The sequence below is a fragment of the Ochlerotatus camptorhynchus genome, unplaced genomic scaffold (assembly GCF_037179485.1).
Source record: "Ochlerotatus camptorhynchus isolate MF236.1 unplaced genomic scaffold, CSIRO-AGI_Acam_v1.1 ptg000064l, whole genome shotgun sequence".
NCBI classification, from domain to species: domain Eukaryota; kingdom Metazoa; phylum Arthropoda; class Insecta; order Diptera; family Culicidae; genus Ochlerotatus; species Ochlerotatus camptorhynchus.
Window position 1 is genome coordinate 3,694,651 of NW_027040554.1, and position 22,462 is coordinate 3,717,112.

The following is a 22,462-nucleotide window of genomic DNA, read 5'->3' on the forward strand; positions in this document are numbered from 1 at the left end:
TCAAAGGGACTCGAGAGTTTCCCCAATACTCGAACAACGCACTTCTCTCGATCCATGGTCGCTTTGAGCACGCACGTCAGTTTCTCCGTAAATCTATACTGGTCTATAATCTTCCATAGCTGATCTCTGCAGAACCTGCCAAATCGCGAAAGTCTGTTACGTGCTAGCATAGGCACCCATGAACCCGTCCGAGCAATTTTCCCACAAATTTTTTTGCAAATATTAACAGACGACTATCTAGGCGCAAAGCTAATTTTTAGGACCGTAAGACTTCACCTACAATTCTTAAAAGTTCTTAAAGGAAATCTCTTAAATGCCTCTTCATAATTCTCTTTAAAATGGAAATATCCGATTTTCTTAGAGTCGATATGGCATTCACTTCAAAATGGTCCTGGTTTCTTGCACAGAATAGCATTGGAATTAATCTGAAATTTGCTTTGAAATTCTGCCCAACATTATCCATCCAAATTCATATAAGGATTTTTTGAAATCGTATTCCGTCTCTTGGAACTCTCATAACAATTAATCATATCGTTCGGCCATTTTGCAAAGAGATGACGCTGTTCCGCGGGCAGGAAGTGATAAAGATCCTCATATAGAATTTGAGAGAAGTGAGAATAATTTGCTTTTGGTGCATATTCAAGTCAGAAAAACTGAACGACAACCTAAATAAATTAGTTAGGAACTTTTTCGTTTAGGTTTTATTCCGGAAATTTTTGGTAAACAAGCTATAATTAAATTTAAAAAAAAATCCCCATAAAATTTTACCTTCTTTACTTCCAGTCTCGAGAGAGCCAAAAAAAAAATCAAATTTGAGATAGAAAATTCTCTCTCACGTGCTCAATCTCTCAACATGCCACATATTTTGATGACACTCGAATTGTGATTTCCCTTTCACAGATTATAAAATAGAGTACCTGTAACTACAAAACATGTCTGGTATATCTATTTATGCATTTAGTTTAACATTTGAAGTCCTTTCTTTTTTACATATTCTGCACAAAATATACTTTCTGTCCCGTCCCATAAATAAAAATTGGCGGGAAATTCTGTGAAGGGTGAGTTATTTTGTGTGCAGAATGTGTAAAAAAGGAGGGACTTCGAATATTAATCTAAATATCCGGTGGTGGCCAAAGTAGGTTCCTCGGCCAATAGGTTTCAAGTTTCCCGGCGAAATTACCATCGTGTCAACTGGCAGCAGTATCAGCGCTGTGTGGACACAGCAATCGACTACGACGTCCTACCGGAGTCGTTCGAAGAAGTCGATCAGTGTCTGCAAACCATCGAAGAGGCGATATCCCGTGCCAGGGAGCAACACGTACCAGCATCCAGACAGGTGAGTCATACTCTGAACCTTGACAGCCCAACCAAAGATCTTATCAGGCTCCGTAACACCATTCGTAGGCAGTTCCAGCGTTCTGGGCTGCCCCACTTGAAGACCAAGTCAATAGGCTTACCAAAATAACTCAGAACCCAAGTAACAATTTTGGTTTTATGAGGGTCCTGTAGACCATGGTTTAGACTTGTAGAATGCTATAAAATTACGATATAACCTGCAATGTTACTTGGGAAATGACGATTTTGCCAACAAGATTCGCTCTCTCCCAGATTGTGCAACACCATTTTGAAAGATGTCCAAATTTTTTTACAAAAATAGTCGAGACCGATCCCTCCGCTTTCTTCTGTTGACCAGAACATGGACCCATCTCTACTCATAACCCCAGTTGAAAAGGCCAATGATCTTGGTCAACAATTTATGATTTCACATAATCCTGGCCAAACCATCGTGAGCCCCCATGAGCCTGAGTCGCTGACACCCCCGTAGTAGTGCATGATGATAGTAGAATGTCGGCTGATGAGGTGATAGCAGCTATTAGAAGAACTAAAAACATCAAGGGAACGGGTATGGACGGTGTTGTCAACCTCGAGTTGAAAAACTTGAGTATTGACTTCTTCAACCATCTTACCGTTATCTTCAACAAATGTTTGGAGCTCGCCTACTTCCCTGCATGCTGGAAGTCAGCCAAAGTGATTCCAATACGCAAACCTGGCAATGGTCCTACCAGTGCCAAAAGCTATCGATTGCGATTGTCCTTCATCTCGAAGCTATTCGAAAAGTTTATACTCAGCCATCGGCTGGTGTTTTCAAATGATAATAACATCTTTCTCAAAGAGAAATTTGGGTTTAGAAAAGCCCACTCTACCATCAACCAACTCGCACGGGTTACTAACATCATCAAGCAGAACAAGTTCATTTCCAATACATCTGCCATGGCATTGTTGGACGTCGAGAAGGCGTTCGACAATGTCTGGCATGATGGCCTATTTAGTGTACAAGGTGCATCGATACAACTTTCCGATCTACCTCGTGAAGATCATCAAAAACTACTTGTCGAGCAGATCATTCCAGGTATACTTGAACAATGTCCCCTCTGATAGTTCAACGTTGATGCAGGGGTCCCTCAGGGCCTATCCTATTCAACATTTTCACATCAGACGTTCCTCCCCTGCCGGGTGGTGGTATCCTGTCAATGTTCGCAGATGACACCTCCATCATTTATAAGGGTCGAGTGGTCCGTGCTCTGGCCAGTAAACTACAATCAGGCCTGGATGTTCTGTCCGACTATTTCAAGAGGTGGAAGATTTGCATCAATGCAGCTAAAACACAAATCTATTTCCACACTCGAATTCACCTCGGCTTGTTCCACCTGCTAACGTCAAGGTCCATCTTAATAGCACTCCCATTGAATGGTCGAGTGAAGTAGTCTACCTTGGTCTCACCCTCGATAGCAAATTGCTATTCCGATCCCATGTGGACAAGAAATCCACCAAGTGCAACATCTTTATCAGGTCGCTCTACCCTCTGATACACAGAAAGTCCACCCTGTCGCTCAAAAACAAGCTTTCTGTCCACAAGCAGATCATTCTGCCGGCTATTGAGTATGGTATGGGTAGCGTATTTTGGGATCTCGGAAATACAGCAGAACCACGAATACTTTGTAAAACTTATATTGTCCGGTTATCATAGTCGAACCGTCTAAAGCGAATAAAACGATTACCGACGAAAAAGCGATAGTATCTTTTTGTTTTAAATTTTATAACTGAACGGCAGTGATGCCAGAAAGTATTTTTATCGAGCGTAAATAATTTTACATACACAAAGTTTCTTCCCTCATTTCGGAATGAATCGTCTACGGAGAGTACTTGCGGGGAGGGCGGCGTTCACTTGTTGAACGACGCACGAAGAATGCAGAGGAATTCGCATTCTGAAGAACCGGACTACCAGATGACGTATGGAACTCTGGAAAAGCTGGTTCAGCAGGAAACCCTCTAGGGCTCACGGGAGTTAATGGTACTCTAGAAACTGTCCCACCGTTGTTGTAGAACTGCACAGTTACACGTCGTGGAACGTCCGGCTGACTTGACTCGTCCACTTCGGATGCTTCGACCGTTCGGTGATCGTTCGTACCGAGCCTCGAACGAATTTGATCGACGTGACGCTTGAACCGTTTTCCAACGTAGTCGATTTTGTAGTTGAGATCTCCAAGTCGAGCTGCAATTACACCAGGAATCCACTTGTCCATACGAGAATTACCAGATAGGAAATAGATCTGTTGTCCCGAGCTGCATTCACAAAAAAGATCGGTCAAAATTGGCTTGTTGCTTTGTCGTGACTGGCAGGTGAACTGAGGAGATCTAAACGTGTTCTAAGGTTCCGTCTAAGGAACAATTTGGAAGGCGATTCTTCGATGGTTGCTGATATTGCTGCAAGAAATCATTCAGGTTTGAATGTAACGTCGACACTGTGGTTCCCATTGCCTTCAGTGCATCCTTCGTCGTCTGAACTTACCGTTCGGCTTGGCCGTTCGTTGCAGGATGGTAGGGTGCCGATAGCTTATGGTACTTGACTCCACTTTTCTGCAAAAACACTTTGAACTCCGTAACCGTGAATTGCGCACCAGTCACTGTCTGATACAACAGTGACTGGTGCTCGATAGCGGGAAAACAGCTCGTCCATAATCCCACTTCTGACACCAAATTGTAGCGTATTTTGGAATCTCGGAAATACAGAAGAACCACGAATAAAGTATAAAACTTATACTGTCCGGTTATCATAGTCGAACCGTCTAAAGCGAATAAAACGATTACCGACGAAAAAGCGATAGTATCTTTTTATTTAACATTTGATAACTGAACGGCAGTGATGCCAAAAAGTATTTTTATCGAACGTAAATAATTTTACATGCACAACAGTATGCCAATCTGAGAGACTTGTGCTAAGTGCCACCACCTAAAGCTTCAGAGGATCCAAAACAAGATCCTTAGAATGATCCTTAACAGTCCACCGCGAACTCGTAATTGTGAGACACAATCGCTCGAGAAGCGAAAGACTTCCTCGCTGAAAAGGTTCAGAGTCGCCTATCTGCGATCAAACCACCAGATCATTCGTGATTTGGCAACCTAGTTTAAGTAGTTAGGGAGGTTCCTGTACTCAAGTAGGTAGGTTGTCAATTTTTTTAAACGGAAACAATCCCATAAAATGGAATCCTGTAAATCAGTGCTAAACGCAATCATCAAATTAGAATCAAGGTTGCAAAGACTCATTTCAGCTAAAACAATGTTTTTTCTAAATTATGAAATAATTAGATGCCATGATCAAATTTTGAATTGGTAGGATACAAGAAGAGGTTGCAAAGAATGTGTTTGACATATTAAACCTGTTTATTTCACTTCATGAGAGTCTTAATCAGCGATTTTTCACAAACTCACTCACTCACTCACTCACTCACTCAGCGATCAGCAAATCGCTGATTGTGACTCATAGAAAGCAATATTTACAGATTTTATGTTTCCAACGCATACTTTTTGTAACCTCTTCTTGTAAGTTACAAGTAAAACATGCCATCATACCATCTTTTGGTTTTATTATTCCGAAAAACATTATTTTAGCTGAAATGAGTCTTTGCAACCTTGATTAGAATAACCAATTAACTAGAACAAAGTTGAAGAGCCAAAGGCTGGCCAATTGAAATATTTAAACTAAATGTTGAAACAGAAAAACCAGCAAATAAACGTCAATTTTACTACTACAATTAATATAAATGCATTTATAGAGGTACCAGACATGTTTTGCACTGCACTGTTCTCTGTGAACAATTAAAGTAAAACAGATTATGAGTAGTTTTCGATAGATGCCGCCGTAAACAACAGCAGTGACATCTGATGGAAAATGAATGCAGAAGCTTGGCAAAATGATTAATTATATAGGAATTTCATTTGAACTATCCTTAAAATTCCCTTGAAAGATTCATTAGAAATTTCTCAAATATTTCTTTGAAATTTTCCTAAAAATTAGCTTCAACTCCAGAATTCCTTTAGAATTATCATCAGAATTACATTTTGTTGGATTCCTTCTCAATGCAGTAATGATCCGATTTTTTCAGCCCTTCCGCACATCTTTCAATAATTTCACATAACCGTAAATTCAAAATTTTCTCATTCATCTTCAAGAATCTATCAAGGGTCTATGAGCTGGTTACTTCCTAGGGGTCTCCAGAAATATGGCTGGGTATAGTCAATGTGGTCCCTAGGTACAACAGTCACGGCAACGGTACAAGCTCTGGCCAAGCACTTGCTGCAATTATTTACTCGTTGCAGCACTTAAAAACTGCATTAGAGCAGATACAGCAGCTCTCTCCAGGGCTTTTCAGTGATAATTCAGGTGCTCCATCTCTCGACCCGAGTGCTGGTGAGAATGCACGAGAGAGTTTTTGTCTCGCTCTCGAGTGAAATAGCTGTTTGGCAGTGCAGTGATCTTTTCATCTGCAGATCTAGGAGACTCGTGATAATGTAGATACTTTATGTTGGTCTCCATAGTTCTAAAATTGAACTGCTCTAATCTTCAGTAATGTTTTGCTAATTGAGGATTTTTCGATGAGGTATTTAAGTAGCAGTAAGTGCAGTAAGATTACATAAACAAAAATCCCCAAAAGCATCAAATTGCTCCGAGATCACGTTGATAAATTGTTGGTGCGGCACTGAGATAACTGACCTGCTCTGCGCCCAAATGATAGAAATACTGATTGAACAAGTGCCTGTTGCATATCACGTGGGGTTACATAACAGGATTGAAACTTGAATTACGCGGTTTTAAGTTGCTCCATACAATTTTCTCCCCCTCAATTCCCAAAAAAAAGCGATTATCGTTTCGAGCTACTGTCAGTTATTATGAACGCTTTCTAAACATTTAAACTCGTCTCGTGTTCAAAATATCCACTACTGCACACGGTAGTCAAGCCTGGTAGCCAAAAAATATGACTCCTCCGACCATAATTGATCCGTCAAACAGAGTTAAACAGCACTCGAAGCAATAATGGTACGCTCGAAATCTATTCATCACGACAGTGACGACGACGACGACGATGGCCATCGGCGATGACTGGAGCTGGAAAAGCACCGTTACTATTTTTTCTCTGTCTTCGCAAGTCTTCACCCGTGGAGAGGCAAGAGGCCAGAGGTTTTTCTCCGGAACCATATTTGACTAGGCTGACACAGACAACTACCTATTGCTGCTGCAGGTCCACCCGCTTATGTCTCGACCACCACCGCCACCAGCAGCAGCTTTTCGAAACGAAAGTGAATTTCCAACCAGTCAGTCGACGAGCGCGCCGTGACAATTTGACCCAGATTGGTGGTAATCAAATTTTCTGTTAATGGATTGCGAAATTTTTCAACACGATCGGGGGAATTTTTTCAACGCACGCTCGTTGGACTTGCGGGGAAGTCGATGAACTCCACCACTACTGGTCGTCGTCTGTCAAGAGATGATTTAAAATTGGCACTTTCTCATTGGCGTGATTGATTGTAGGAATATGATGAGCCACACACTCGCATTCGTGTGCCACGAGTGACGCCAACTGAATGATAAACGTGTTCTTGGCGTGGCGGAATAGAACCGTAATCTACGATCGATTTACGACCTGGGCACGTTGAGTTGTTGCTGGTGGGTAGCGAGAATGGCGATAATTGAACCTTTTGTTTCTGTAGTATGTTGTGGTAATTTGTTGGAGTTTTTGTCAGTTTTCCTATTATTATCCATTCTTTATGAGTGTTCTGGAAGTATTTGAATAAATCAATCATTGCGTGTGGTGATTTATAACAATGGCAATGTTGAATAAATTAATCGGGTTCGTCGCTTGATGTTGTTGTCGTAAAACGAAAAGCATATACATTTTTAAAAATTTCAGCAAGTCTTGCAAAATCAGCCAAACAACATTCCGCGGGTGAATCACTGCAACGTAAATATCCCGTTCAACCGGACCAAGTCAACCCAAACAAAACCCACCCGCCGACTGCGCAAAGCTACGACCCTCACCCGTCCATAAAGCCAATGTGTCATTTATGGCAATTGAATTCACTTTCACCTTTCGTATGACTTCCTCTTTGGCAGCAGCTGATTTTGGCTCGCCAGGCGGAATCCGGTTTGCGACTTCGTGTGGGTGACGCTTCTGGTGTCCCATTTGCATATTCATCATCATAATCGGACGGTAGTAGGTCAGCGGTTCGTTTAGTCATAGTTCCAAGACAGAACCACTCCTCTTGAACACTTCCAACCAGCTGCTGGAGTGAGATCTTTAAAATGTAATTCAATCAAAGTTTTCTTCCAATTTACAAGCAGACCATTTGCGCCAACAGCAGCAGGGGCCAACAGATGCAAAACGGATGAAAAAGATAAATGCTCTGAACGTCGCTCGCTCGCTGCTGGTTAAGAGGGAGAAATCGACGCCGCTGATAATAATTACCCAGTGACCTTAAAAACAAACAAAACTAATGATACAAATAAAGGCGTCGAGCCACGTGTCGAAATGTGGCGTCTGAAGATCTTCCAATCGATGCTCTGGACTTGGCTATTTATGTAAATGGAGATGAAGTCAAAGTGAAACGATCCGTAGATAATTACAACTAGAAATAACCCAAATTTTAACTAATGCTTTTTAACGCTCACTTACACGCACAATTTCTTCCATTGGGAGCAAAAAACGCATATCTTCATCCTCCGTGAAGTGCGGTGCTGTTTAATTAATCTCCGAATAACAATGGATCGACTCCTCCCGGGGGCAACCACCGCCCAAAAATATGAATTAATTCGCGTGAGATTCAAGCTTAAGTGAAAGAGTTTAGCGTAACGAAAAGAGTGGAAGTTGCAAAATGAAAAGAAAGTGACAAACGGTTAGGTGCTGTTTTGATTGTTTACCCCTGCGGGGGTGGGACATTCCACGTTAGCTAGAATGAGTTGTTGTCGAGTCGGGTGCACAAATGGGACTTTCACTTTCACTTTTGGAAATTACTGATGGAGGATGGAGGCAGCGGAAAGTTAATATTTTCATGAGAATTATCGATGCTTTGTTATGCGATTATTAAGTATCCTTGTTGCTTGTTTTTTACTTAGCTGAATTGTATGTACCATTGAACTGCGGTAGCTCTGTTTGAAAAACTAATATAATTTCCAGGGATGTATGGCGCACGTCAATCTACACGAACATTTATGTTTATCCAAGCACAATATTGAAGCTTGTAATAAAATACCGTGATTATGTAAATTAAAGCTCAAAACAACGCAAGGTATAAAGATGCGATTTAAATTCAATTTATATTGTGTGATAAATGGCACCTAATAAGGAGCAACTTTCATAACTAACATTTTCTGCATATGCAACGTTTCATCAATTTTGTTTGTACAGCCTCACCCAAGTAGCATTTCTTGTTTTATTGCACTCTATTAGTGGTTTTTGAGATCAATTTAATAAAACCGTCAAACAAAATAAATAGCTCCAGCACAACTTTTTAATAACCGCTATAAGATCGTCTTCCAGCTTAGTGGACCACTCTTGATAAGGTTTATAAAGCATGTTTGAGAATCACAATATAGCTGTCTAAAAACTTTTGTCATAAAGCCTCATATTCTACAAAAGGTTCTCATAGCCTCTTTAAGAGTAATATTGTGCAAGCAGTTTTATTACGCTTTGATGAAAATCAGTTATAAATCAAATTTAATTTTTATTGCTTCAAAGCAGCCGCCATACATTAGCTTGTTGTTGTTCTGTTCTGCTGAAACTTTTTTTTCCAAATGGAAATCTTTAGCGGTAAAAATAGGTTTGAGTGTTGGTGTCAAGATCACCATGCAATCAATTTTGTTTCATGGCGACATTAGTGAAAATCTTAAAGAAAATATATTACTTTTTAGAAGTTCCAAGACATATGCGCTTGAAATTTTATCGTGTATATTGGGATAATATGAGCGTTAAATAATTACGCCTCCAAAATAATTCAAGTTAACAAAAAAGATTATATTATTTTTAAATATCAAAATTTGAGAGAGGTTTATTTTGGTGTTTTTTAGATTTTTCCATTTTAGTAGTACATGATTTTTTTCTATATGGTTTTTTCAATGTATTGAACTTGTGTTTTGAAGGCTTGACAACTTTGGCAAAGTTGTTTATCTTGATAAAATAAACAGCTCTTCTTAAGACGTTAAAACTTCACAGCCTACTGTTTTCGAGTTAAATGGAATTTCGGAAAAAAATGTGAAAATAAGTGCTTTAATTTTAGGTATATTGTTTGAATGGATAAACCTCGAAAACAGTAGGCTGTGAAGTTTTAAGGTCTTAATAAGAATTGTTTATTTTATCAAGATAAACAACTTTGCCCAAGTCATCAAGTCTTCAAAACGCCATTTCAATGCATTAAAAAAAGTTATAGATAAAAATCATGTTCCACTAAAATGAAGAAATCTAAAAAACACCAAAATATACCTCTCTCAAATTTTGATATTCGGAGACGAGCCAGCCAACGGCTGAAAGTCTCCTTAATAAAGATATAAAAAAAATATATATATATATATATTTTGTTTATTGAGTATTGCTTTATTTTTCCTGAAAATATCGCTTTGGGAGATATTAAAGTTCAAAAACTGTTGTTTTTTTTTAGTTTTTTCAACAATATCTTTAAAATTTAAATCTTAACTCAGTATGTTTCTGTACAAAAGTTGTTTATTTAATGCATTTGCATAAGAGAAAAATACAACATTATATGGTTGTAAGCAGGCTTGCAATTGCTCATTACAGCTAAAATGCTATTTTTTGTAATTATGAAACAATGAGATACTATAGTGATAATTTTTATTTGTTAGAAGCAAGAATAGGTGGTAAAGTTTGTGTATGACATATAAAATTTGTCAATTTTGCTTTCAGAAGGTCAAAGCTAGCATTGCAAGCCTGGTTGTAAGCCAAAAAAACCGAAACAGAAAGAAAAAAACCATATTTTCGACATTTTTTTCTTTAACTCTATATAACTTGAAACCAGTAGGCTGTGACAATTTTACGTCTTTGAAAGAGCTGTTCATTTTGCCAAGATAAACAACTTTGCTGAAGACATCCAGTCTCCAAAACGTCAGAGAAAGAAGTTAGATTGTGGTGCCATCTTTGCGGAAGAGTTTTGAACTATTTGTTTATGTCAATAGATGGTCCTTGTTATGATGAGAAACTTTGCCTTACACACCAAGTCGCGGAAATGCTTCGTTTCAGAGTTATTAATTTTGCTCCGCTAGGTTGCATTCCTGGCTCAGTGCACTTCTACAAAGTTATTCCTTAAAGCCCTCATTTTTATGACAATGAATTCTAGGGTGGTTCCTATTATCATTAAAATAAAAAATCATACTTTTATGTTTGAATAAACTAAGGTATACATTCTTGGACAAAGTTATAGCTAAGCTTATTTCAAGAAACTTTGTTGAAAACAACTTTTTTTATTTCTTAAATTGGCTGGTTTAGAGCTATTTTCTTGGATTGAGTTAGGGTGGCTCTAAAAAAAAACAGTTGTTTTGCTCTAGTTTTCTTATTTCGAATTTCTCAGCAAAGGTATCTTGAAATAACTTTTAGATCTTATGGAGGAGCAGATTTTTGCTGCACCAAGCTTGTCAATATCTTTCGCCGGTCAAGAGCTATTGACGTTTTTATACTAAAAATATTTACTTTTCAAATATTAATACACAATGAGAAATACATAATCTTACACGTAACGTAATTCATTTTTGACATAAACGATGAGACGTAAACAAGCATGTAATGTAAAATTAAGTGCTCCGAGACTGAAATGTTCGAAAGTACGTTTGATTGAACTGAATTTCGCGTCTATTATGACTCAATTTTATGTCAAAATTGACGCTCGTATATGTCAGTCTCAGAGCACCTAAATTTACATCAATTTTTCTAAGTGTGTATGTCTGGTTGGGGCAATCAAAAAAAAGTTTTTTTACGGCATTTGGAAGGCCATAGGGTAGAGCGCTACTTCGTCGGAATCGCCCATTTCCGGTCTATCGATCAGAAAAGATCAATAATATCAATGATGTTACCGTGCACAAATCAATAATAGGTTGCGTTAGTTCATTAGCTACAACCAGTGTTGGGAAAATATCAAAAAATCAAATCTCACCAACGCCCAAGATCACACTTGATTTTCGTAGACAAACAACTGCGGTTGATTTTGAAAGCTGTGATATCACAGCTCGGAATATCAAGCTAACAAAACTCACCAACTGCAAATCTCACCAAACTGTGGTGAGATTGCGTTTAATGATTTTTGCTTTACACCCAAATGCAACCGAAACTTCCATAATGGCTTGCAGCAGTCCCTTCGTGTTTGCCATCGGTGAAGATTAAAAAGAGATAGCAAACTAGTATTTCTTTTTCTAAGAAAACGATGTGCAATGAAATCGTTTTTGTGTCGAGTCAACTCTCAGCTTGATTTTTGAACGTTGTGAATAGTCTCGCAAAGGAGCTTGTAAAATCAATATAAAGCATGATATTTTGTTCCAATATCACGCGTCATATTGCGAGCGCATGAGAGCGGAAAAATATCAATTGATTTCTGATTTAGCCAACACTGGCTACAACATAAATCCTATTAGAGCGCATTGTATGAATATTTACGCTCATTGTTCTCAAAACAAAAGAAGCACTCCTAGCGAATCCCCTTTTTCTGCGTTTATCCGTAAGACGAAGAAAATGTAATGGCGTTTAAATGCGTTAGGACGGAATTGAAACTTGTAGAAAGAATTTAGAATCAAGAAGCAGTATTAGATTTTAAACAATATCTCAACAATTTGTAACTCTTTATCAAATCCAACGTTACGTATGGAAAGGTGAATAAATTTAGAAGTCATCTTTGACAGAAATATTCCATTTTTTGTTTAAACTCGTTCAGAAAAGAGAGGTAAAGCGCGGTTTGTGCTTAGTAGGACGGAAATTAGATCAAAAACCCTATCAAAAGCTGCTACAATAAATGCTTTTCAAAGTTTAAAAAAAAAAAAAATAAAAAAAAAAAATAAAAAAAAAAAATAAACGTTGAACATGTACCAATAAACAGGTTTAATTTTATCACTTTTTCAATCCAATAAACGTTTTCCCCAAACCAAGTCGTCAAAAACGAGTACCATTTGACTGCGCATCGTTTTGCTTGAACCTGTTAAACTATATTAGAGCTCTGCTGTCGTTCCACCGCTCATTAAAGGTGTATTCAGACCTGAGCGTGTATTAGCGGAGCGGAGAAAATTTTGCGTTGGAATGAGAGAACCAACTAGTAGTTCTCTCCCTATTATACCTTCGCAAAATCTTGCCCCACGCGTGAAATATCGCTCAAGACGGAATTCACCTTAAAGCTTCGAACGGCGTGGCAAGCAGAAGCAGGAGAAAGGTGGAATTTTTCCCTCTGCTTCTGCTGAACATGACCGCAGTCAGGCTAGAGCGCTGCTGTTGTGAATCCGCTGATTTTCACATCGGACGGATTGTGTGGTAAAATAGCAGCAGTCAGCGTGATCACCTTGATAACAACCAACGATGGGGTGCGGAGGATGTGGAATTTGTGGAGATCGAACAAATGATCCTTTTTCAGGAATACACATATTTTACAGAAAGAGTTAATGAGACTGTTTTCGGTCCCGTTCAAATAATATTAAACGTGACAAATGTTATTTTTATATAACAACCCCCCCCCCCCCATACTCCTCTAACGACAACCTAATAAGAATTGACGTTAATTTTTTTCCCTGCCAAAAGAGCCAATAACTCAAGTTGAGAGAAAATTTGCATGTCATGTATGCTGTACCTCTCACAGCTACAAAATAGTTTAAAACATGTCTGGTACCTCATTATATGCAATTAGATTAACATCTGAAGTCCATCCATTTTTTACATATTCTGCACAAAAGATGCTTTCTGTCACGCCCCATTCATAAAAAGAGGCGGGAAATCTTGCCAGGGGTGGGACTAAGAAAGTAGTTTTTGTGCAGAAGATGTAAAAAAGGAGGGACTTCGAATTATTAAATAAAATTAAATTTAAGATGCATTACTATAAGAACTGTCAAAATCCAAAGGTACGGTAAACATTCATTTACATCTTTAAGCAGCGCTTTACATTGTTGTTTGTTACAAAATTCATGCATCAAGTGGATTAGCGAGTTTCTAAGTGGTGCTGTGTTTAGTTCGGTCCTCTGAAAATGGGTTGGAGCGTCTTTGTGTATGGAAAAAAGTTAAGAGATATATTTCTGAATACTTGTAGTTCTAGTACCTCATTATGTGCTTAAGAATGAAAATTTAGAATTATTATCCTGCTTGGATGGACGAATTTTTGATTGCTTGAAGTAGCAAATTATGATTAAATGATGAACATGGAACAAACTTTCTAATTTTGTGAAAGCACAACACTGAATATCAAATTTTCGATTATGCTGATCGAAAGAAAGTGAGAGGGCAATCCTAAGTAACCAACAACCCTGCTTAGTAATAATCCGACTAATAATGCGCCAAAGCCCTGTATTAGTAGTATGTTAGCTTTATATAACAAAATCAATCCAAATTAGCGGGCTTATTGGTTACCTACCAAGTAGCAATTTGGGTTTTATGAGGGTACTGTCGACCATGATTTAGACCTGTAGAATGCATTAAAACCTCAATAAAACTTACAATGTTACGTGGGCTGGGATGTGCAATACATGCTAATGAACGATTTTCTACCGGAGGTATCCCACTGTGATCAAGTGTTTGGTTAAACGTGTTATCCATAACAAATGTTCAATGGAGATGGGATGGGCATTGAAGTGTGCACGGGGAATATATTTTATAACGGAGGATTAAAGACAAGTGTTTTATATGCGGAAATATCCCTAACGGAAAATCCAGAAACAGTCAGAAAAATAACTAATAAGGGTGAGGAAATTGACGTGTCATGGAGAGGAAATAGAGTAAATTGAGGAAATAAGCTACTGAATTTCAAATCAATATCAAGAAAAATGCACGAAAAGTTCACTAAACATCTCAACGTAGTCTACGTCAACCATGCGGTCGTGTCTTGAAAACAACCTCACCATTTTTATGTTCTCTCAAAGTTGCTAGCTCTAAAAAAATACAGCACTTCTGCAGACATCTTAAATATATTAGAAGTTATTTGAAAATTTGTCCTGAAGAAAGGACTATTTACATACAAATAACACTTGCAGGGTCTAAACAGGGTAGAAAATGCATCTGAAATTGAAAAGATTCAATCAAAATGTAATGATTCCACAGTAATTCAGACTTCCCTCGCTTGTCCTTGGATGTGAAAACTTGTGAAATTGAATTATCAATATTTCAATACGCACCGTTTTCTACATTTTCGAGAAGACCATTTTGGTGCTGTTTTAGAATAAAAGATGGTGTGCAACATTACCAGATAAGAAAAAAAACATTTGGTTTGCATATAGGAGGCTATGAAAGTTAATACACCCAAGTGACGAGTCAGCCAGGTGTTGAAAGTCTCTATAACGAAGCTAAACTAATTGTTAATATGTTCCAATATATCACACACATCTAGAAATACCTAGTTTTACAAGTGACGTAATCCATCTCTGACATAAAGGATGAGACGTAAACAAACTTGTCATATAAAATTGAGTGTTTCAAAACTGAGAAGATCGAAAGTACGTTTGATTGAGCTGAATTTTGCGTCTATTATGACTCAATTTTATGTCAAAATTGACGCTTGTATACGTCAGTCTCAGAGCACCTAAATTTACATCAACTTGTCTAAATGTATAGTTAAATTATGTTACATTTACAACTCACCATATATATTAGTCCGAGCGAATGGCTTCAAACTTCTGTTACAATCCTTCAAATAAGAATAAGTTTTGGATTTCGAAAACTTAACTAAGTGAAGATTCTTTCAACATTTGGCTAAGTTCCAGAAGCTTAATAGTTTAGACAGTGTTTGACCTGAAGTTTGAATTGACGGAGGATTGAATATTTTATTAAACTTACAAAGGCTTTAAAACTTAATTTTAGCTATGAAGCCCTAAAAGACTAAAAATTAGCTAGACATACACTACCGATCATAAGTTTAAGGACACCCCCCCAAAAACCATGCTAATATGTTTTGTTCAATGATCTCTCATTTTACGTTCAATTTTCGATCTCCAAAGGTTATTTGAATGGTATGAATGGTAAAGCATAAGTGTTCTTCTACTACTTTTATTTCAAAATTTGGGCAACCCAATTCTAAGAAAATCCGTCACGATTCTTCAGAGTAAATTTTGAAAAATATTGTAACTTTGGGTGAGCTTTTAGCACACAAAATTTGAAAATTATATTGAACAATTTGCCTACGAGGAAAGTTCCATTCAATACCTTTCAAATGATCTAAAGAGAACGAAAATTGGACGTAACATGACAGAGATATGAACATAGCAAATTTGTCATGTTTTTTGGGTGTGTCCTTAAACTTATGATCGGGAGTGTAAGCGCGGCGTTATTTCTTCACCAAAGAGATTTCTCCCTGCTGGTTCATCTCCCGCTTGGATTTTTTTCAAGTCCCACAATATTGAACACTCAACTATGTTGTAGAAGATTGAAAATGTGGCTTAGCTCCACAATCTGGAAACTTTATTTAGTGCTATAAAATTAAGCTTAGTAAGTTTTGCAAGTCTGGAAAGTTTTACAAATTGATTTTGCATTTCATTTTAGCACTGCCAATGCCAACAGAACTTCAATCAACACTTCATGTGCTTATAAGTATTTAATCAGTACATAACCTAACAATAATAACACTCCGAACACGATGCCACCTGTGAAATTTTTAACGGCAAACTTGCAATGTTTGAAAAATCCAAGCTCAGCCGTTTATTGATGAATTTCAAAAATTTTGGTTCCATTAGTTCAATAAAATAAAAAATCATAAGCAATTAATTAATACAAAACTATTCATTTTTATTAAAATTTTGGAAACTAGGTAGGGTGGGTGAGCCAGTAGTGGAGGTTCTTAGCCAATTTATTAATTTAACAATAAATATACGATGTACACACGTCAATCTATAGCTTTCAACCTATCTTTTGATAGAAAAATATTACACTGAAATAAAATTGCATACAATTTTAGAAAACTCATTCTCCATTAATAGGAACACTGTTCCAGTAGTTGTGCTAGTTGCTAACTTTGGTTCCTATAATAGTGGAATGCGTTGGTTTCTTATGGGTTCCACTATTAAAGGAACACTACCGCAACTATAGGTGCAAAGGATTGAAAATCTTAAAGAAAATTAATGATTTTCCGTAATTTTGGGGCGAATTTTAAGTTTCAAATATGCAAATATGCTTTATTTTAGGGCAGCTACCGATAAAAAATAATCTTATCTGGGTCCTCCTCACTATTCCGGCACAACCTCCATACCGTAACTATAGGTACACTACTATTACTGGAACACCTACCCTATTTAAAAAATATTAATTTATATTTTATTAAATAATTGAAAATAGTACTTCCTCTAAGCTTTTAAAATTTATTTAAAATTAATAGATTTAAAATCTATTTATAAAATGCAGAGCAATGATTTTTCAAACATTGCCCATTTGCCGTTACAGCTGTTTATGTGTATGGCATTTATTTTATGTTCAAGCCTTTCGAAAGAAGATAAAAATTGATTCGTTCGGAGTGCTTCTGTTATTTTTGAGAATAATGGGTACAAACATTCATATCACGCGAACTAAAGAATCGTACCAAATGCAGGGCTGTTACAACAGGCGCGGATTTCGCAAATTTCGTGGATTTCGCAAATTTTCGCGGATTTGTCGCGGATTTGAACTTTCAGTCGCGAATATCGCGGAAACATTAAATGATGTCGCGAAAATCGCGAAGGGACTGATGTGCTGTCACAAAAAATGTGGAATTCATTGTAACCTTTCTGTCCCGGATTATTTTGCTGTCTTCAATTTTGCTGTTCATTTGGCTCTCCATTTTTTACCGGTTCAAACCAAACACCCTGTAAATAATCGAAAATTCCCTGAGGTCTGTCCAATGTGAGACATTTTCCTTTTTCCAATATGAACATAGCATTTTTCGTTGTCAAATCATAAACGAAACGTATAGAAGCGAGTAATTGCCATGTATACCGGACATTCTAGGTTCTCCAAATCGTCCTGGAGTTCAGTTGATTTGTTCTACAATATCAACCAAGACTGCAATAATGTCTGTAGTATCGAAATATGTTCAAACAGATTCAAAGTGTCTATGTAGATTGTACCCGACCTATACGACCTACGTATACAAGATGTTATAGGTTCTGAAATCATTCTGTAGATCAGGTTATTTTTCTACTAGATCACCCAAGACTAATTCAATATATGTAGTATCGAAATATGCCCAAACAAATTTGCAGTGTCTATGTGGATCATGCCAAATGTTTTAGGATTTCCAAATCGATATTCGATACTACAGATATTATCCTAGGCTTTGTTGATCTAGTATAACAAATCATCTGAACTGCAGGACGATTTGGAGAACCTAGATCATCTGGTATACAGGGAAATAATTAAACATTATCCATATAGACACTATGAATCTGTTTGGACATATTTTGATGCTACAGACTTCATCCCAGTCATGGTTGATCTAGTTGAATAAATCATCTGAATTCCAGAACGATTTCTTCTTCTTCTTATTCGCATTTTAAGCTTATTGATTAGTGCATATTAGCTTATTGCATGCTCTCAACTTAGTGTTCTAAATGCACTCTCAAAGTTATTAATTGAGAGCTTTCGATGCCAATACCAATGCATGAATTTGTGTATTGTGTGGCAAACACAATTATACTCTATATAAGTCGAGAAAATTTCCAGCCCGAAAGATTCCCTCGACCGGACCGGGAATCGAAACCGCCGCCTCCGGTTTAGTAATACCGTGCCTTTACTGACTAGGCTATGAGGCCCAGAACGATTTGGAGTACTTAAAACATCTGGTATACATGACAATAGTTCATGCATGATCCACATAGACACTATGCATCTGTCTGGAAATATTTCGATACTAAAGACATTGTCCCAATCTCGGTTGATCTAGTAGATCAAATTATCTGAACTCCAGGACGATTTGAAGAATTTTGAACATCTGGTTTACTCGGAAATAGATCATGCATGATCCACATAGACACTTTGAATCTGATCTGACATATTTCGATACTACAGACATTATTGCAGTCTTGGTTGATCTAGTACAACAAATCAACTGATGTCCTGGTCGATTTGGAAAACCTATAATTTCCGGTATATACAGTAATGAGTCGTGCATGATCCATAAAGTCACATTTATACGATTCGGTTATGATTTGACAACGAAAAGTGCTAGGTTCATATTAGAAATAAAAATAAAAAAAAACCATGAAAATGTCCCACCATTGGATAGAACCCAAGGAATATCCGTGTAAATACACTACCACGACGTTTGTTGGTCACGTGACTTATGAAACTTTGGTAATTTCTCGATTATTTACAGGATGTTTGGTTTGAATCGGTATAAAAATTGAGAAAACTAGAGCCAAATTAACTACAACATTTAGGACAGCAAAATACGTCAGAAACGTAAAGGTTGATTTTCAAGAAAATTTGCATTTCAAATGAAAATGCATTATTTTTTTTTAATAATGTTTCATCAAATCTAGGCCGGTATTATTCAATAGAATCTCATAATGTTAGAGTGTTTCATTATGTTCACTATTACTCGGAATTTATATTATACATAAATAACTAAAGATGATACAATGTTATTCTTTGTTTTAAATTCAAATGTTACAAACGATACTCGATGCTGGAGCCGACTGAGTTCTATTCCCGTACGGTCTATTAATTTTTCGGGTTGGAAAATTTCTCTACTTCCTTGGGCATACAATGTTACAGGCATAGAATGAGAGCTTTCTTTTAAAATGTGAAAGTACTTCGAAGAACACTAAGGCAAAAATCTAATATGCTTTAAGCAATAAGCTTGAAATGCCATGTAGTAGTATACAAATGCAATATTTTTTGGCAATGAAAACAGTTTTTTTTTGTCGCGGATTAGTATTTGAAGTCGCGGATTTCTTTTGAGAAATCGCGGATTTCGCGGATCAAATTTAGAAAATCTTGTAACAGCCCTGCAAATGCATAATTGACTTGTTCACGCCGAAATCATGGATTCATTTGATGTTTTCTACTTCATAGGCCTAAAATGGGTGACTAGGTCAAATTATTTGTCTTTCACTATCCTAAAAGGATGTCCATTTTCATTAATTAATATTCAAATATGTTTACAATTCAATTTGTCACTTTTAAAGTAATTTGTTAGGAAATTTTTCAGCTATTTAAATTTATTTTAAGTGAATTTGTGAGTTTATTTAATAATCATTAAACAATCACAAACTTTCAAATAAATGAATTGTTTTACTTAGCATTTTATTTCGTTGAAAAGTGGAAACCATTAAATAAAATTTTACTTTGTTCTGTTATCTGTTCTGATCTATACACTCACTGATAAACAATTCATAAAATCTGCAAACACCCTTTTGACCCTTTGCTGGTGGGTTGCAACTCAAAGAATTAAACACACTGGTCTAGTGCATTGATTTTGATCAAATGGGCTGTAAAACTCATTGACGAAACCTTTTCTACACTGAAATTTCACATTCGTCCAAGATCTTATACATTTTTAAAGCTCTTTGATTTTTTTTCGCAGCTAGAAAATATTCTCTTGATTCGCAATAACCATTGAGGCATCAGGCTTATTATACAAATATATTTAAAATAATCATATATGTTATTTTACTTGTAAAGATTCAAAACATTTAGACGAAAAATATCGCCAAAAGCCTTTCATTGCGCGAACTAAACTCAACAAGTAGCCCACAGCAATTTCACATCAAGTGTTTTCTTTTTGCTTCGGGGTTAAAAAACACTTCTCATCTTACTCTAATGACTTTGCAAAAGCTCTTTATACCAAGTAGCCAACTTCCATTGCGATGTTATCGCGCGCGCTCGCGTCATGCAGCCCCACACACCGATTGAGATGGTCTCAAAATTAGCAACAGCTCAGTCAGCATTAAAATACCTACCACATCGTGGTATTGTCTGGACTGGGGAAAACATTTTTACGAACCCTAACTCAATTTGGTGCTTGGTTTCGGGTGGCTGACGTTTGGAACAGGTGATTCCCGAGTCTTCTTCGTTAAGGGTTACTTTTTTTTTCGACACGCTGAGCATGTCCGATTTGCAGAATTTCGACGCAAAGCATTTAGACAATGCGCCAAATTTCAGGTTGGAGTAAGCGAATAATGAAATTCCGGATGGTTGGCTGGAAATTGTGGCTTCCGATGTGCGCATCGGTGTTTCCTGGTCTTAATTTCGCGAACCCGTCACATTAATATAAGGTCGAACGTCTGGGAATACTCACATGACGAGGTGAACGGATGCAGTGGGTTCCCACTGGCAGTGCTGAGCAGATTACTCAGAAACACTGTGAGGGAGGTGAGCAGCAGGAAGGCGTTGGTGGTGGTGGAAGTGCTGGTTGGCCGTTGATTGCTCCATCTGACTGTCCCTCGACGCGGTTTACTGGACATCTGGAAGAGAATGATGAAATTCAGGGAGATTAGTAGAAGCAAGCGATAAAGAAGCAGATTTATAAGTTCACCCCCCAAAGCCAACGAACAGTTTCGAAAGCTACCATAGCGAGGTACGGCACCCTTCAATTTGAACCATGACTGAGATATGGGTGAAATTTAGATCCAATTGGTCGCATCATTATCTTAATCCATGCCAAATGGCAAAAACGTCGACAACGATGGTGGCAAAGTTTACAGTTAATTAAAGCTTCTATTTGAAGCACCGTTGAAAGGCAGGAAATATTCCCAGTCAACCGATTTTATATTTTTACGATGACTAATTAGTGTCGGAAACCGTCAAATTTTCAGAACCGTTCGACGAATAAAAAACAAAATCCGAAATGGTTTTGGTGAATTCCTTCGTTTGCAAATGGGCCACAAGTTCACAAAGGCTTATATTTTTTTTTTACGAAGGAACAAACTTAAGCGTTGTGATCTAGAATGTGAAGTTCGTGAGCACCACTTTCGTCGAATGGGGCAAGGCAAGTTGATTTTTTATATGCAAATCTAATTTTCGGTACGATGCGTGGAAACACAGGAAATGAAATCTCCCACAATTGTTCTCTCTGGCTCGCTTGAAATTCATTTTTTTTTCGTGGTGGGAATTGCATTCCAGAGCAGCTCCACGCAAAATGACGAATTGATCTGATACGACCTACTCCGATGTGCATGAAACTTTGTTTGATTGCTTTTTTTTAATGGCCAATCGCTCACATTTTTGCTTTTTTTTTTGTTTGTTAATTTATTTGATAAGGCTCAACCGAATTAACTTTACAGAGCCGAGGATTCTTGGTCACTATACAATACATCTTAAAACTATAGTCAAAAGGTACAACACAATAAACACTTTATCTTCCGCTATCCAAAAAGCCTCCTCCATCAGAACTGGAGCCGCTTCTAGTAGTTTCATTGTATGGCAAATTGTTGTACGCCAACGAGGGTCAGAGCGCGTCCATTGCAGCAGTGGACGCAAAACGTGGTCAGCACTCACACACTCATCACGAAACGGTTGCTTTCCAAAGTCGACGACGCATCGACCGAAAGAACTGCTGATGAAGAACAATGAGGAGGACCACACAATGGTTGCTGCCGAGAAAACAGACGATCGCGTAGCACACATCGAGAGTGGCCTGCTTTTGTCGACAGCCGAGTGAACACTGTGAAACAATGTTGTAGAAAACGAAAATTCTTTATCTGAAATAATATATTAAGAAAAACAAATCAATAAACATTGGGGACAAAATTCCTAAACAATGCTTAAAAGTTTAATAACATAAAATAACCATCTTCAATATTATTTTCAAATTTTTAATAGGAAATTTCTATTCTATTCTGAAAATTAATCATGGTTAATCAGACAATTAAAATTTAAGAAAAATCGATAAGCATCAACTTTTAGTAATATTTTTTTTTTCAATTTTGCACAGACAAACATTTTCAAGACTTTCAGAATAGTTGTCTGTGCAAAATTTCACA

General features: G+C 37.3%; 1 protein-coding gene across 2 annotated transcripts in view; it reads right to left on the minus strand.

Moving 5' to 3' along the window:
• Positions 1-22,462, minus strand: part of Np (Notopleural) — a 125,718-nt gene that overhangs the window by 68,570 nt on the left and 34,686 nt on the right. For both annotated transcript variants that reach the window (XM_065216587.1, XM_065216588.1), the window contains exon 2: positions 20,779-20,944. In XM_065216587.1, the coding sequence (XP_065072659.1) occupies positions 20,779-20,944 (166 nt within the window). The remainder of the gene's footprint in view (positions 1-20,778; positions 20,945-22,462) is intronic.